At 35.8% G+C, this 18,780-nt stretch overlaps 1 protein-coding gene across 5 annotated transcripts in view; it reads right to left on the bottom strand.

Annotated features, from left to right (window-relative positions):
• LOC5564260 (protein furry) overlaps positions 1-18,780 on the bottom strand; it is a 384,478-nt gene that overhangs the window by 93,276 nt on the left and 272,422 nt on the right. For all 5 annotated transcript variants that reach the window (XM_021842641.1, XM_021842640.1, XM_021842638.1 and 2 more), the window contains one exon: positions 9,386-9,839. In XM_021842641.1, coding sequence (XP_021698333.1) covers positions 9,386-9,839 — 454 coding nt within the window. The remainder of the gene's footprint in view (positions 1-9,385; positions 9,840-18,780) is intronic.

An 18,780-nucleotide genomic window follows, 5' to 3' on the forward strand; every position in this document is an offset into this window, starting at 1 on the left:
TAACAATGTTATTGTTCTTCGGGACGCCTTAGCAAACGTTAAAGGTAAAAGAAATCGTGAATATAACTGTTAGTTTTTGAATTCAAGGTTCAAAACGATAAACTTTTCACTTGCCCCACTTGAAGAATCCAAACTATGCGAAATCCATTACGCACTTGCCCCACGGGACCTTATGTTTTTTTTTTCATAGCGTTTATACATGTAGCAACAATAAATTCAATATTACATAAAATTGTAACATTAACAAAAATGCAACATGATAGCAGAACGAAAACAAAATATTTTATCGAATAAATCATTGATTAATTGATATCTAACTATGATTCATAGTTAGATATCAACAGTGATGGAAAGTGACGAACATTTCTGCTGAACTGGAACAAAAAACAAAACCAAACACTCCCGAGCGTCAGAGCGCTGGTTTACTCGCATCTGTCGTGCTCCCGAGTAACCGAAGCTAAAAGTGATTCGCGAACGTTTGCATGAGGTACCGTTCAAATTAGCGGAGGTTGACCACCACGCTGCAGTTGTGATCGAAAAGCGAGGTTTTTCACCAGTGTTGTACAAAATACAACAGCGCAACGACTGAAGTGTTAAAAAGTTTCTCAAAAAATTCCCGTGCAATCTTCAAAAGTTCATTCAAGTTTTCACACCAATTCGTACTAGGTACAGCAGTTTTTTCAGTGATTCCTCCGATCATTACTATACAAATTTTGATAGGTATTCTGTTCAAAGTTTTTCGAAAAATTACTTTAAAGAATCCTGCAGAGTACTATCATGAGATTCGATTGATTTTTTGTTTTGATTATATTTGCAAATTATCTAGCAAATCTTTTAAAACTTCCAGGAGTTATTTCAGAGATCTTTGTTCTTTAGCGGTAACTTGGAAATTTACACAAGTTTTATCAGAGATTATACTAGGATTTTTTTTAGAAATATCTCCCATTAATTTTTAGGAAAAAAAATTCTTGGCATTTCCTAGAGACATTCCTGGAAGAATTCCTGAAAACAAATTCCCAGGCTTACTTGATGAAATCTCAGCGATTTGCTAGAGGATTTTTTGTAGAAATTGTAGACAGAATCTCTGGGGCAATTATTAGTAGTATCTTCAGAGAAATCCCAAGTTGAAATTTTATATAAATTGTGAAAGACAATTCTAAAAAAATCCATAGTAATTTCTGGAGAAGTTATCGATTGCACTTTAGAAGATGTTTTGACCGGATGATCTTGGGCTTGGAGGATGTCCCAGGAAATCGATGGATGAATCACTGGATAAAATCTTGGAGGAAATAGGACTTTCTTGAAAAAAGACACAGAATTTTTGGAGGAATTCAGAAGATTTCTGAAATAATATTTGGAGAAATTCAGTTCTGTGGTTCTCCTTGGGAAAATCCTGGCTGAATTCTTGAGGACTGCTTTAGAAATTTCCGGAGCAATGTAGGATTTCCCAGAAAGTATGGGCACGATTTTACCATACTGTCATTTCGAGATTAGTGTAGATAAAAACCTAATTTTCAGATTTTGAATTAGCGATTTTTTCGCTACTTGTTTATTCATGGTGTTACATTTCTAGAAGCATGTGTCGTTCCTAACGAAGTTTTTCAATAAATTTTTCAGAGTTCTAATGAATATGATTGCCGAATTTCAAGTAAAAAATTCACAATTTAACGTAAATATTGTCAAAAGTACATAGTCTAAAAATTGACCCTTTCGTATAAGAATTAATCATTTAAAAGTGATATTTTTGTTACGTAAACAAATTCATTCTTACGTCTTTGACCATATAGTTATAGAAAAATCTTCTGTAGATAATCTGAAGTAAAACTTTAATCAAATTTTAAAAAATCAATTGTTTTGATAATATTTTTTAAGTTTGCACTCTTGAGCAAAATAAGCACCATGTTCAAAATTAAGTAAACGTGAGAAATTATAGAACAAACAAACAAAGATTAACAAACAACCAATTTTGCCATTTTAAGTAAAATCATAGTTAATATATATACATCGGTTGCATTCAATATCGATATAGAATCGATATCGCATTATCGATATCGATATTGGAGCCGATAGTTTTAAAAAGGAGTTTATTAAGTTAGTACAAACGGAGAAAATATGTAACCTAAATTTCGAGTTCACTTTAGTCAAAATTAAGTACATCCAGTATTCTTTCAACGCAAAATTTCTCGGTATTATCTTTCTTCGTCACGAATGTTGTCAAAAATAGAGAGAGATGCATCCTCCCAATGGGGTACTTCTGCCTAATAAATCAAATTTTAGTAAATGCAACTTTTTTATGTTTGGATTGAAAGAACTCAATTGCTGTTTATCGTATAGTGTTTTAAAAATCATTACCTACATTACATTCTATTGCATTATAATGATTACAAGGATTCAATTCTATTGGTGTAACTACTTGGAGCATCATGAAGTCTACATATCGCAGATACTACCTTTATCATTGCTCTTCATTTTTCAGCACGTCGTCCATCTCTACAGAATGTAATTCGTCCTTATTTTGGAGTGTGTTGAATGAGGTTGAACAACTATATAATACATAAATTTGATTTCCATTTATATATTTTATTATTTTATTATATATATTTTCCATTATGATCATTTCATTTCAAAACATATTGGGATTTGGGAGGGTGCATCAGGGCATCATTGAAGTTGCAGCTGGAAGATGGAGTGGAGTGCCAACCGGAGACTAGGAGAATGTGCTGTAACATCCTGGTAGATGGAGATGAGGACACTTATAGCATTAATCATTTTCAGGATACTGGGTTGGCGGATTATAAATACTATATTATATTATATTATGTTTTTCAAATACCATATTATTTTTACATCACGTTATTATACTATATAACATTGACCATCTACTGGGAAGGGAGGGGGCATCAGGGCATCATTGATTTTACAACTGGACAATGAAGTGGAGTGCCAATCGGAGTCAGGAGGAAAAGTGTTAGTCGTTCGCGTCTAGTACTTTTCTCTCCAACAGTTGTAAAAGATTTGACGCGCCCTTCTTTTAACAAACCTTTCCGTGGAAAGCTCGACAAGTAGTGCAAATTCTAATACTCAATCTGTTGGATCATATGGCTGGAAGGAGATTCTCTATTTTCCGCGGGTTTCGCGTAAGTGTTTCTACTTACGGGTCCGCCACCCCCTTTTGGCCCTTCATACAGCGATATGTTGAATGCAGATTGGTAATAAAATTTGACCTTACTGTGAGTGGAGCCGCATGCAGAGCAAGACTCAAGCAAGGATTGGTGGCTACCTACATACATATACATACAAAGAACTCAATTGTGTGTAAAACCAACCCAAATTTGAGTTTTTTTTTTCTATTGGAATTGAAGCCAAACTACATAGTCTACCGTTGTACGCATAATTGTCCCATGTTCAAAATATTCAACCGAGAAAAACGAGTTTAACAATCATTCCTTCTATGTCTATTTGTATCCACAAATTGATTCGGAATGTGTTCTCGGAATCAACTAAAAATACTTAACCTTTTAAAAGTTTAAAATTTTCCTCGCAATTCATCCTAAAACTCATTGAGTCTGTCAAATCTTGTACTGAGATATTTTGCTAAAAGTTCTTCTAGAAATTTCTTCAAATGGTTTCCTCTGAAATTCCATTACAAATTCAATCACGATGTTCATCTTAATTGCGTCAAAAAATCTTCATTTTTTTCTTTTCTGGAAATTTTGTTTCAAATCCCGGAATCCGGATTAGAGTAAAGTGGGGCAAAAGTGCGAGTGGGGCAAGAGTTTCTTTGTAAGATTTCTAGCTCAATTCAAAACAAAACTTAGAAATGCTATGGTGGTTCGAATGCTATTCAAGTAAGACACTTTCACTCCAAATATCATAAAAATCGACTGAGATTTGGAAAAGTTATGGCTATTTGTTGTTTTTCGACGAGAATATTGCAATATTTGATCAAACTTTCGATGCATGGAACCAAATGAAGATAAAATATTTTTCAATATTTTTTGTAAGCACGTTTCTAGGTCTATCATAAGGATGCTTTGACGTGTATTAGTTTTTGCATAAGTGCTTGAAAACAATTTTTGGCCCATAGCGGGGCAAAAGTTCGACCTATGTATAAACACACGAAAAAAAAAAATAAATTGCCTGAAATTGCCTTATTATCTTCAAATTAAGCAAATTTGCCTAATCGTGCGAAAAATGTCACAAAAAAATTACATTTTCACTTAGTTTTGCGAAAAACTGCTATTTTTGGGTGTATTACAGTTAACCCTGTTATGGAAAAATTTTTGGTGAAATTTAGTGTGTATTTTTCGGCATACATAAGTTCACGGCTGGTATAAAGTATGCCTATCATAAAAGTATTGATATTTTGTGTTTTAGCCAACGAACTTTTGCCCCACACTAGATTCGAACTCTTGCCCCACCGGTGGGGCAAAAGTTCGTTTAAGACAATCAATTTTGAAACTGTTGTAACTAAAAATGGGTAAATATTTTGACACAAGTTTGTTCAGCAAAATTATAGTCAATATGTTGAAGGTTCACTGTATCGTATTTGTTTTGTTTCATCTGCTATTGTTTTCCTGAAAACTTTGATTATACCACTAAGGTCGAACTTTTGCCCCACCTTACTCTATACAAGAATTATCTACGAAAAGTGTTATTGAAATGTTGACACATATATTGAGCTGTTCGGTAATCTAATCCGCATGGTTTTTAAATTGTAGGGGCCTTCCTTAGCAGAGTGCCGCGGCTACAAAGCACAGTCATGCTGAAGGGGTATGGGTTCGAATCCCGGTCGGTCCAGGATCTTTTCGTAATGGAAATTTTCCTTGACTTCCGTGGGCATAGAGTATAATCCGCATACAAATGCAAAAATGGCAAGTTGGGAAAAGAAAGCTTCCAGTCAATAACTGTGAAAGCGCTCATAAGAAAACTAAGCTGAGAAGCGGGCTCTGTCCAGTGAAGACGTTATGCCAAGAAGAAGAAGATGGTTTTTTAAATTATTTAACTCATTACGCGTGGTAAAAATAGATAAATTATGAGTGAAAATAAGAAAAAAAATCCCCGTGCTCTGGTGGGATTCGAACCCACGACTATTATATACTAAAAAAGTGCTTTAGCAACTAAGCTACCGAGCTACTTGGTGACCCAATAACTCAAAAGGTTACAAGATTCCAATTCAAATCTCAACAAATCACGCAGACTCTTCTCGCAATTCAAATCCATCCATCACATGTATACACACGCAGAGCGACTGAGATTTATGTAGTCTTCTTCTTTCTGGCGTTACGTCCCTACTGGGACAAATCCTGCTTCTCAGATTAGTGTTCTTATGAGCACTTCCACAGTTATTAACTGAGAGCTTTCTTTGCCGATTGACCATTTTTGCATGTGTATATCGTGTGGCAGGTACGAAGATACTCTATGCCCTGGGAATCGGGAAAATTTCCTTTACGAAAAGATCCTCGACCAGCGGGATTCGAACCCACGACCCTCAGCTTGGTCATGCTGAATAGCTGCGCGTTTACCGCTACAGCTATCTGGGCCCCTAATGTAGATTTATGTAGTGTTGAAACTGTTTAAAATGTATTTTGCCTTAGAATCTTCAGAGAAAATTTATTGACAAAAACAGGAATACTTTTGCCTTCGAAATTAGCATAGCGGTAAAGAAATCTGTGGAAAAATATTTAGCAAAATAAATGGGAATTACTTGTTCAAATATAGACAGAACCCTGTGATTGATTTCGTGCGTAATTATAGGGCGGAATTCCTATGAGCTTTGAAAACATGCAGAATTCTCATACTATGGTTCCTGATTCTTAAAGTCCATTAAGAATTGCTCAATAAGTTTTCCAAAACAACACTAAAATTTCCTCCAAAATTTAAATACAGAGGAATCTTACATAACAAATTTATCATTGGATATCTTTGGCAATGTTTAAAAAAACGCCAATATATAGTGTTTCTTCAACACTTTCAAATACAGCATTATCTATTTAGCGACAATATACATGAGATTTATATTCTCAAAAAAAAATCTCTGATCTTATGCCGCATTTCATTGCCTCACACAACTACTCTTGTAAATAGGTGATTACCTTTTCCATTGTAATTCTACAGCAAGCATTTGTGTTTTGGATTTCATATTGCGTTCACAACACTTCCACTAAACAAATCTTTCATTCACTTTCCTCAAAGGAACACATTTCAGACGGGAATCAAATATTTATAAAGTTTTACCAACCGCAACACTCAAAATTATTATGGCGGTGATTTTCACTTGCTGCAAATCAACCCCGCCGCCGCACGCTGGCAAAGCATAAATTCATGAAACTTATACACTATTTGTTTCCGATTGTCTCAAACTACAGAAACCATACCAAGAGTTTATCAATTTGGACCACCCAAAACCATGACAAGCTCCACAGTGCGATGCGTCGGGACGCGTCTGTCGTGTGTGCACAATAATCGCGATCGTTGAGTGCAGTGATGTCAGAGTTGCTAGCTGTAAAATCATAGAATTTAATGTGAATTGATCGCAAAAATCATTAAAATTTTATTAAATCAGTAATCTTGTGATAAAAAACTATTTGCAATATGATAAGTTTTTATGATATGCAGCAAATGATCCGAAAACAAACATATAACAATTGGTAGAAAAATCTGTCACCAGCCACCTGGCAACACCGTCATCTCTGACAAACATAAACCGAGCCGGTGCATAACAAAAATATGCGATAAAACCAATAAAAAAAAATAGAGAAATTCCGTTGCCTTTCATTAAATGATAATGTTTTCTTTTGATATGTACGATTGAAGAGTATATTTTAATTTCCAATACTCGTCAATCTACCAAAATTCTCATGTGTTTACATTAAAATATGCTTAACACAAATGTTATATTTTTTGTTTCTTTGTTTTGAAAATGTACATGACAAGGCGACACTACTACTATTACATCAATGATGATTCTAATGATTCTTTGAGTTACACGCCGCTTCACCTTAAAACAAATTATTGAGACATTCCTGGAGTAGTTTTTGAAAAAAATGGGTAGTTGGTAGATTTCTAGGTGTTATTTATGAAAGAATCGGGATCTAGATTCGGAAAAAATTATGGAGGTTCAGAATCTGAACCTGGAAGAATACCTGATGGAATTTCAAATGACATTTTTTGAGAAGTTCAAGAATGAATTGCAAAATTCTTTAGTAAATCTGTTTAAAAAAATCCACAAGAAAATCGCTAAAGTTGTTTATAAAGTAACAAAAACAAAAAAGAAAATACTTGGATGAACCTTTGGTGAATTTTTCGGAAGAATCCTAGGACGACATCCTAGAAACATAATATAATTCTTTAAAAAAATCCCTGAACAAATTGCTCGGGAAATGAATTGGGAAAGCTGATTAAGCTGATAAATACAATCAAGTAAAAATTGTAGGCATGGTGCCTCCTTATTTTTGTTAATTTACATGGGATGAAAAGGAGATGAGTTTACAAATTTACTATTCAATATTACGTTTCGTCACATATACTCCTCGATTATGCAGACGATAACTTCATTGGAATCGATTGCAGTACAGTAGATCAGGGTTTCACTATTTTAAATAGGGACAACTAGGATAAGCTTGTTATGCCATTTACTCTACCCAAACGCATACGGTCGCATATAGAATGAAGCAGGTTCAGTTGTGTTGGTGCTGAGGCAGTGCTTGATGGGGATGTAGTTGAAGCTGTTGAAAAGCCATAAAACTTTTGTGACGTGACGTGTAATAATGATGTTTTCCGCGTAATGTCTGGCTGCGAATATCTCCTTGTGCGGACTACGTAACAAGCTTAAGCCCGAAACTTGCAAAGTGAAACGAAATTTCTACACTGTTAGTCGATAACAGTTTGCCTGACTTCAGAGATCCATTCTTCCGTTGACCCTCTAATGGGTATTAAATTAAATTTATATTTCCGATCTAAGTATCATTTTTCGCTATCCAAAATCGATCTAAACACGTTTTGGACAATAATTTTTGTTTTTATTCGCAAATTTTGGATTTTGATTTTTCTAATTTTTATTTTTGAGCATCCCTATCCTTTTTCATTTTTTCTTGAAGTCTCTTCTTTTGACAATAAAAAAATGAGTTTTTGCAGTACTTTTGAGAACACAAAATTTCTTATTTTTTTTCAAACACATATTTGATATTCCGTTTTAATAACGGAAAAATTGATTTGAAATTATTTTATTTTCACCCAGCTTTTCTTCTGTGTTAGTTTGATTGTAGAAAAATATAAAATGTACTCATTTTTGTATTAAACGTTGAATTAGACCCAGGCATTTGTAGGTCTTAAAATAATACAATGTTTCAAACATTTTTCCAAAAATACAAAAATGTTTTAAAAGACGTGTAAAATTTTCCTAATATGCGTGTTATGGCCTAAGGTATAAGCCAAAAATAAAATCATTTTGATATCCGAGCTAAGAAAAAATACACAAAACTCCATAGTGTACTCCGTCTAAAGACAAGGTTGGGTATTAGAGGTTTAATAAATTCGCCAAAACGTTAGCGACCCTTTATCGTACAACGCTGAAAAGTGTTTCGAAAAGTAAATCGATTTTCAGTAATAATGCAAAGAGAGCAACAATGAATGCACGCATACCCAAATGAAACATCATTGTCAATGTGCTCTGTATAAAACGCTGATTCATTTTTGGAACAGGAGCAAAGACTATTAAGCGAACGAAATACCAGATTTGAAACAAACGTTTGATACTTGCTCTTATCGACTATAACAGTAATCTCAGCTTATCTTCTAATCATTGTTGTGCTACATTTGTTCTAAGATCCCCTTTTTCCCAAATAACAACAATGTTAATTGTTAATTTATTTGTTTCACCATTCAATCTGTTCAACATAGAAAACAACAATCAATTAAGCTAAACCCGGTAATCTTTTGAAAAAAAAACATATTTAAGCTACTCTGGTAAGTTAAGTCCGTTGTAAATATTTCTAATTATGATAATGGTAACAATTGTATATAAGTTAAGAACAGTTTGGCCTACTTTTTGAGTTTTTTTTGTAGTTTTTTCAGTTCTATTGCAAAATTTTATGGGTATTGAAATTTTTAGTCAAAAATTTCAAATTAAGATTTCTCGAGTTTCCTCCTAGGGATTTTTTTTTTAAATTGGCCCAGAGGTGCAGAATAACCTCAGGAATCGAGCCCTGTACTCAGACTTGATGGACATTTTTTTCATGATAACGGTCTGTCGGGGCACCGTGGCCTTTGGATTGCATGTAATGAATATCGGATGTAAATTAGTTGAATGCAACGATCACAATAACAATTTTAAAACAGAATCTGATTCCGGATTCTCAGAAAGTAATAAAACTTTTCCACTTACCAGCAAATTCAGCAGCAACTTTTTACAGTGGTCCCGCACAATCGGCCGGGTATGATCCAACCCGAGGAACAAAATGTGCAACATGAGCGGCACATGTAGCGTCCAGTCCAGCCCGGGTATTCCATCGACGACGATGTCCGTCAGAAGCATCACGGCCACATTGCAGCGATGGAAACCACTGATGGGGCTGGTCGCATCTGGCAAAAACTCCGTCAACGGTGCAAAGTAGCCCCCGTATTCGGGCATAGGCAGAGGATGCGGAGCCGTTGGCTGTTCATTGTTTCGCAGTTGGGCAAAATTATCCTCCTGGTTCATTTCCGTTTCGCTCATCAGGAGCACGTCCTCGTGTCGGGGCAGCACGCAAGGACCGGATGCCGTACGAATTTTATCGCTTCCTCTCGGAGGCCGATAGCTGCTGGCAAACGTACGTAGGGCACTGTCGGACTTGCAGGTACTGGAAAATTGAGGAGAAAAAAATGAACAATTTATTTATTTCTCTACTGTTGAGGGACAGGGTAGAAAGATTCGTGAAATCGTTGAAGGTAATTATAGATTGTTTATTTTAACACATGTTTACAGCTACGCAGAAATTGTGCTCATACAATTAACATCCCAAGTCTGTTATTGACAATGCAACATTAATAAATTCCATTGTTAAAGCAAAGGGTATTGCAATACCTAAATGTGGAGTAAAATTAAACTCGTAAGCCCGTGATCAGTCTTAAAAACGTGAGGAAGAGACCATTTTATAGCATCTTCTTGCAATCCTGCTACGAAAATCATACCAGTGCTTGCAAGAAGAAATTAACAAGCGTTTTTATTAATTAAAAAACAACAATTTTGAAAATAAAATTTCTCAATTGGACCCTGGCTCTGTTCTTTAGGAAATCATCAAAATAAAAAATAAAACTCGGAGGCAAATCCAGCATTGAAAGAGGAAAACAAATCATTACTGTGGAGTTCGGAATCGAAGTGAGCAAACGGGAGCCCCACGAAGAACTTGACATTTCACTCTGATGTTACTATATGAGTGAGTCGTCGAAGTTGTTCAATGCCTACTAGATCGTTTGATGTGCGATTCAATGCTACATTATTCTAATAGGCTTTTGATTGTCGCCCATCATAACAGGTTTAGAAGCCAAGAACCATAACAATGTTTATTCAGTGCCACACATCCTCCCTCTTCTCCGGAATGAAAATGTTTGAAGTGATTGAAGACTCAACATTTTGTTTAATCCCACATGTTTAATGAAACTTGGTCTGGGAACTTAAAACATCTCTATTCTATAATTCAAAGGTTTCCATGCATGAAAACCGTCATGACTATAAAAAAGGCATTCAAGAATCAAATGTCCTACGTCATCGCGAATGCTTCTAAGAGTTTAGGATATATCTTCCACATAGCTAAAAACTTCACCTTTATATATTGTCTCAAGTCTCTCAATTGTTTACTTGTGCATGCGACTTCGGAATATTTTTCCGCTGTATGGTACCCACTCAATCAGAACGGCGTTCAAAATATTGATTGGCTGAATGTCTTTTCCATTCATTAGATCCGGCAAGCTAATTCTACGCTACAACAGTATCTAAGACGAACTAATTTTAGACAAAATATTGCTATTAATGGACTGCATTGCGTGTTCAACAGAGTAGCATCTGCGTTTGACTTTCATCTTGCTAAACATACAATCCGCAATACTCACTCAAAAATATGTTTGACTTTACTTGTTTAGTATATACCTTTTTCTATTTTATTCTATACTAGTGGTCCCGGCAAACTTTTGTCTTGCCATCAAGTAGGCTGTAGTAAAACACCATGCCATCCCCTATACAAAATGACACATTAGTCTTATCCCGATTTCCTGATTTTTCCGGAGACTTTCTCTAACTTTCTCTTCGCATGAACATGTCGCATCCCTTGTCGAATTCAACAGTAAAAAAAGGATGTCAATTCGTGATCCGTTCTTAAGTTATTTCATGACATATGGACACCACTCCGTTTTTATTCATATAGATGTAAGATACCATACATCATTGGGCTTACATTTTTTTTTATCCTCACATTAACGACCGCCAGTCGCGCACGCATGTGAGTATCGCTTTTGCTAAGAACAAATATGCAACCACCAGTCGCACTAGCAGCATCAATAACACTTGCTAAGAACAAATTTGCGACCACCAGTCGTGATAGCAAGTGAACACCACCATTGCTTATAACACATATGCGACCACCAGTCGTGCTAGCAACACCAATAACACTTGCTGGAAACAAATTTGCGACCACGAGTCGGCTTAAGGGCATATTTTTTTATTGCAACCACCAGTCACATCAGGACATTTTTTTATCGCAACCATCAGTCGCGTTAAAAACATTTTTTCATAGCAACCTCCAAACTTAATTTATTTTTAAATAAAATTACTATTTTTTGTTTGTTTGTGGATTATTACATTTCAACAGCCACTGTATAGTAGTAATATTAGTAGAAAAGTCTTTTATTTGCCTCAAAGCAATAGTCATATGATACATGGTGCTAATTAAAAAAGGACATTAGGTAATAATCAGCTCGATCTTACCGATTATCGATGCAACTTTTTTTTTTCACCGAATCAGTCAGCTTTATATTCAAGCTGTTAGGTGAGACATTGTACCAAACACAAATTAAAGACCTCCATGTCCCTTGCAGTTGCCCAAAATTTTAGGTAATCTAGAATGCCGTGAAAAGTGTACTGCGATCTGTCAAGCTTGGGTACCTTTTTTACACTACCGAGGGACCAAATGCAGTACCGTAATCCGGGGTATCATTGATCAGCGGGGTAACATTGATCGGAATGACCCATCTCGTAAAAAGTTCGTATCGCCATTTATTGATGGAACCTTTTCAAATCATGAATTGCTCTTCTCTTTCTTATATTCATAAGCTAATGAAAGTGAAAATTTTTGCGTAAATTGCGTTTACCTTATGCGTAAATTTATCAACTTTTCGAAACAATTATTTCAATGGGTAAGGATGACACTATCGAAGATTCATGCCTCACATAAGTTCTGCAAACGATATGGGCAAGGAGAATGCGGTTCTTACTAAAAATGGCATTGCCGAAAACGATTCCGTTGTCAAAACTTTCATAAGTATGCTCAATTAGGCAACATTAACGAATTACTGTTAAGAATATAGAATTCCTTTAGGAAATTGCCTACCTTTAGGCGTATTCCGTGGTTCGAGGTGTTTTTAATTTTGAAATATTCAAAAAAATGATCAATGTTACCCCGGATTACGGTACTAGAAGTGGTACCAAATTTGAGCGCGAGAGGGACGGACCTGATTGTACTGAAGCAAGGGTTAAAGACAACAATCTTTCAGACTCACCAACATTCAATTTTCATTCGATTCATTTCAATTCTATAGAAATATAACCACAAAGAGTGAACAAATAATTTCTTTCGAAATAGTAAATACGAAGGGATTTGTAATTGTGCGGAACTTTCGGACATATTCCGTCCTGCGGTAGCCGCATAGATCTATCGCAGGCTTGAGAATCTTTCCATAATTGAATTAAATCATTCAATCACAACAAAGGGGCTGTCCATTAATTATGTAAGGGTTTATGGGGGGAGGGGGGTTTGGTATTTCTTACGCGCCATACAATTTATTTTCAATTATCATACAAAAAATCTTACCATGGGGGGAGGGGGGTTGAAAAACCCTGAAAATTGTCTTACGTAATTAATAGATCGCCCCAAAGTAGTACAACAAGATGCGCATAAAACAGCAAAAAACAACAGTCATCGGTGTGGTTTCCAAAGTATTCTTGCATTCGATTGATGATGCTGCGTAAAAATCAATAATATGACAGCTGCGGTAGCTTTCTGTTCAACCATAAAACGGAAAGTTATCTCCAAAATAGCAATTGAAATGAATATATTAAGACAAAATCGATGATAAAAAACAGCACACATGCTACAAAAGAATTTCAATATGCTACGAAACATATCAAATTTATTTTACAAATTTTGCACGGACATATCTAATCGACTCCTTTGAAAAAATAATTCTGCTCTAGAATTCTTTTTCCATTAAGCTTACCTTTTCTTCAATAAATCAATGCTATAAAATAAGTTCCCGTTTTCTTGGCAGAATGTTTACTTTGTATCTGAGGTGGGGGTTTTTAAAATGAATATCATTTTTAATTGATTAAATTGTTCTGAAATAGTGTATGTACTTTTGTCAAACATGTATATTCGACTATTTCAATCAAATCAATCTGTTTGATTTTTTTTTTCAAGCACAACAAAAGAAAACCCTTCGAAAGCACTCTTGCGCAACTGAAACTGTTGAGAAGATGCTGGTTTAGAGCAAGAAATACTGGTTCAACGTGTAGTGCAGCGGTTAAATAATTTTCTCTCCTTGTCTCCTCAGTCAGCCGTAGTATTTTTTTTTAACTGTTCTCAGAAAACAATAATTTTCCCTACTTACAGAAATCCTTATTTTTTCAAATCTTTCTCAGGCTGAAAATTCACTCCACAATCACTGACTTTCACACGCGGTGTTGGAACAAACACATTTTCCTGTGGACACTCCCGTTTGCTAACAATTCCAGGCTCTCGAGAAACACGAAAATTAGTTTTAAATTCTGGCAGGTTCGCCAAATGTGGAGTTCGGAATCGAAGTGAGCAAACGGGAGCCCCACGAAGAACTCGACATTTCACTCTGATGTTACTATAGGAGTGAGTCGTCGAAGTTGTTTCATGCCTACTAGATCGTTTGATGTGCGATTCAATGCTACATTATTCTAATAGGCTTTTGATTGTCGCCCATCATAACAGGTTTAGAAGCCAAGAAGCATAGCAATGTTTATTCAGTGCCACACAATTACTATTGTAAAAAAAATCTTCATTAGATACCATCAAGTAGACATGTTGTCACGATGAGCGGGGTTCCAATAAATTGATCAGATTAAGTTAAGTATCTAAGTCTCATGCTATATTAAAATGAATCTATCAAAAATCACATTGAGGGAATTAAAATCAAATGCAACAAATATGTGATATGTATTTATCCACTCATTAGCAGAAAATCAAAACTTTATCTCAAGAGCAGCCTTTGATCTTCAAACAAACTTTCAGGCCAGCCATGTTGTTGTTGTTGTTGTACACCTAGATATAAGGAATGGTTGTAATGATTGAAAGAAATGAATTTTATTATGGTCATCTTTGGACCCCAATGTGCTCCTCAAGCCCATCGTATATAAAGAGAATGGATTTAAACATGAATAAAATATGTAGCACCGGCTAAGACATATTTTAGGCGCTTCTATTTGATGTGAGACGGAAACGCTTGAGCTTTAAATCTGTGACATCTATGAAAAGTATTAGAAAAAGGTCATAGAGAAATCTCAGTTCTAAAATAAAAACAATAATCTGTTTGCAACAGACAGCTCAAACATAAACCGTGCTTCGCAAGACAACTTCCACTTGCAAAGGTAACCTTTTTCAACCATCGTTCATTCATTCATTCATTCATTCACATCCTACACCACGTGCTCCGTTTCATAACAAAGAAAACTGCACACAGACAGTCTTGCGCCACACCGAAATGCTTACAAAATCAGTCACCCTTCAGCAACAAAGCAACAAAAACAAAAGCATTTCCCCTTTTCTCGAATGGTAACTCCTTCAAAGGCCTTGCAAAAAAAAAACCGTTTATTGAGCGCACTAGGAGCAAGTACAGTCACTCCACAGTTATGGATCAACTGGGTATTATTTTTGGAACGAAGGATAATTAAAAATCATGGTAACACATTTTTTAAGAGCCGACTGGAAAACATATGACGCATAGTAATCTTATGTTAACATTGCTTTGCAAACAAAACTTGATGTTGACTCTTGATATTTATAATGCTCTCGAAACTTTAACAAATGGCAGGATCTGTAAAACGAAATTATAAAACGCTACACTCAAATAGGAAACAAAAATTAAAAAAGAATCAATTGGACCCTGGCTCTAAGCCATTTTGGAAATTATCTAAAATTATGAAAAAACCTAAGTAGCCAATAACGGCATTGAAAGAGGAAAACAAATTATTACTAAACGCGAAGGAGCTCAAAAACTTGCTATTCCATTAAAAAAGCGCACAAAATTTCAATTTGACTCACTAGTCCAATTAAAATCACGTTTGTAATCACGTTACTCGAGATTTCGAAAGTTTTCGATTCCCATTATTCCTGACCAAGGTTGAACGAGCGGAAGAATGCGAAGCCGGCAGGAAGAACAGGCTACACCAAAAAAAAACTAGCCACCATGCGATCCAAAACGACGCAAGGTAACCGCCGCGATAGATACAACAAGGTAGGCTATTCCCACGAGTAAACAACTATTTTCCATCAAAACATGTGTCGTCATTTCTATCGCCAAGCATGAGGCCTTGAGTATAGTAAAGGAGAGCAGGCCTTGCTGTCTTTTGCACTCGTTCGAGTTTGCGATAGGAATGACGTCACTGCCAAATGTCATTTTTCGGAGTATAATACCTTGCTTCTTTTTACCGTGGTAACCGCGTTACTGCTCCGATTGTAGAACCCATTGAAAATTTCGTAGTTATCCGTTCGACGCAGCAGTCCACAGTAGAACAATTGACACACCTCAACAAGGAGTTAGGATATGCGGTGACTACGAAGCCTGACGTGAAGAAAATCATCGTAGACATGGAAACAGCGATTATCCAAACCGTATCAATAAAGGACAAGAACACAACAAGGAACATCGTAGCAAAGGCTATTACAACAGGACAACGCAGCAGGGACGACAAGGACGGACGAGGATCGTGAAACTTAAGGATAAACCAGTGTTCTATATCAAGGCGGATAAAGGCAACGCGGTCGTCATCATGGACAAGACGGATTACGACGAACAAATGGCGAAAAAGATAAACAAAGGTCCCTACCGACATTTGAGAGTGGATCCACTACCCGGACTCATCAAGCTTACAGACAAAACCCTGAAGGACTGCAAGGTGGTTACTGACGAGGCTGGTTTGAAAGAGTCAAACCCCATTCTTCCACAGATTAAAGGACTGCCAAAGATTCACAAGCCGGGAAGAGAAATGCGAGAAATCATTTCGGCCGACGGATCCCCCACTCATAAACTGGCGAAATGGTTGTTCCAGGAATTCCAGAGTATGCCGAATCCATTCTCCACTAGGCCAGTTAAAAACACCCAGGAGTTCTCCCAGAATCTATTAGAGTCAGGACACATCGAGGATGACGAGATGGTGGTTCCTTTTCACGTAGCGGCTCTTTTTCTCAGCGTTCCAGTAAAGGATTCCCTAAATCTTCTCGAGGACTGGTTATTACCCCAAAGGAAGGATGCAGCATGGAAAAGATTTGTGCGATAAACGCTGCAAAATTTATCATAAATATTAGTGCTCACATAGTTATGATGATATGAATCATATAACGGTATTCAATTATCTTCTGAAATATTCTTTAGCTGTCATTGAAGGGAAATTGTTAAAAATACTGAAAAATCTGGATAAAAAAAGAAAAAGTGCAAATATGTGCAGCTAAATTGTCTACTACCTGTAGTACCCTTGGAAATAAATTTCTGACTGGGACAACTTGGGACAAAAAAGTATGGGATGTATATAATCGATAAAAATCGAATATATTTTTTTTTTTTCAGTGTGGTTCTTACACATACCCGAACAAAATTACGAATATTTATTTTGTTTAAATTTCAAAGTTAGCTTTTTTATTAAACTTTCGAATAGTGTATAAAAATGTGCAAAAAAACATTACGATTATGGACTATATTTCATTCAAAGTATACCTTGTATTTGCAATGAATTATTTATTTATTTTTTCAAAAATCTAACTTTAACATATTGTATCAATGAAACAACAAAATATATTAGTCTTAAAGTCCAGGAATATTTTAATAGAAGTGTTTACTATGCAATGATGTACAAGAAAAACTTATCAAAAACAATCATTTTTTCGATAGTTGGCCACCTGATCGCCCATAGTTACTACACTATAGAGTGCTGCATATGACGAGCCTAACCTCACTTATTTGGCAGCTGCTGGTCCTGTTGTTTACGTTTCGGACGTTTTTTCCATCATTTTTTCATTTTCACATTTCTATCACCAGCATGCTGATGGTGACGATTTTCCACAGTAGGAAGATAGAATAATACGATCCGTGGGTATCTGCAGTGGATTTGACCTCTCATCGCAGCAAACTTTCACGAAATTAAGAATGATTCGAAAAAAGTACTAAGTCCAAACTGTAAACAACAGGACCAGTACCTGTCAAAATTGATGCGTGACGTCACAGTGCAGTGGAGTATAGTTACATAGTTCTTCAAATTTTCTAAGGGTGGTGGGCTTGCCCCCCTCTTCCTACGCGAATGTTCTTTTGGTAATGAAATGGTAAATAGTGGAATACCTACGCATAAATAAATCAAAAATTGAATTTAGTATTACACCGGATTTTTTTACACGGCCGTGCAATGGTGCAAAAAAGATGTTATTTTTTTGCAGGGTTTTTGAAGTTTTGACTGAAAACTTTTTTTGCACGGTACGCATCCCCCGTGCAAAAAAACAGAATCAGTTGTATATTGCTGTTCACGTTTGATGTGCAAAACTTGTCTAAAAGGACTTCAAATGCAGCAACATAAACTGATCAAGGGGCACTTAGCAATCATCATCAATATCACCGACAACCTAGCACTGCAAAACCTGGGAGGGAGAAACGAAATTTCTGTACCTACGTCAAAGTGAGCCCGGCTCACAGTGACAACAAGGGACGAATGAACTTCGAGCATCACAGTGATATCTTTTAAACAATGGACAAACATGACAAAAGCGCGTGATTGATCTGCATTTCATCAATCTTGATAGAAAATTATTAAGAGAATCATTATATGCCTATTCAAAAGTAATGTCACGAGAGCACATTTTATTTAAATTTAGGTGAAGTATTATTTTTTTTTAATTTTTAATATTTTTTCAATAAATAAATTTAAATGCATAGAAAACTATGCATATTTGTCCGGAAAGATCAAATGTACACATAAAAAAACTAGAGATTTCATCAAGTCTGCTTTGATTGTCGTTGACAAATTTGAGTTATTTCGTAGTTTGAAAAAAAAAACTTTGTTTCATATTTCGTGTGTAGTATCTGTGCCTCTCTCCCAGTGCGTTTCCGCTTTTGATATTTGCATTTCAAACGCACACAGCAATACCTATTTCAAAACTGGGGACGATCTTATCGTTGTCGTAACTGTCAAAGAATACAAATTCAAGTTGAAATCAAATAAGATATTTTTTTTAAATCGCCTTATCTTTAATTAACTGTGGTATTGTTATTGCTGCTCCACAGTTATGAATCAACGCTTTGAGA

This window comes from Aedes aegypti, chromosome 2, assembly GCF_002204515.2.
Source record: "Aedes aegypti strain LVP_AGWG chromosome 2, AaegL5.0 Primary Assembly, whole genome shotgun sequence".
Taxonomy (NCBI): domain Eukaryota; kingdom Metazoa; phylum Arthropoda; class Insecta; order Diptera; family Culicidae; genus Aedes; species Aedes aegypti.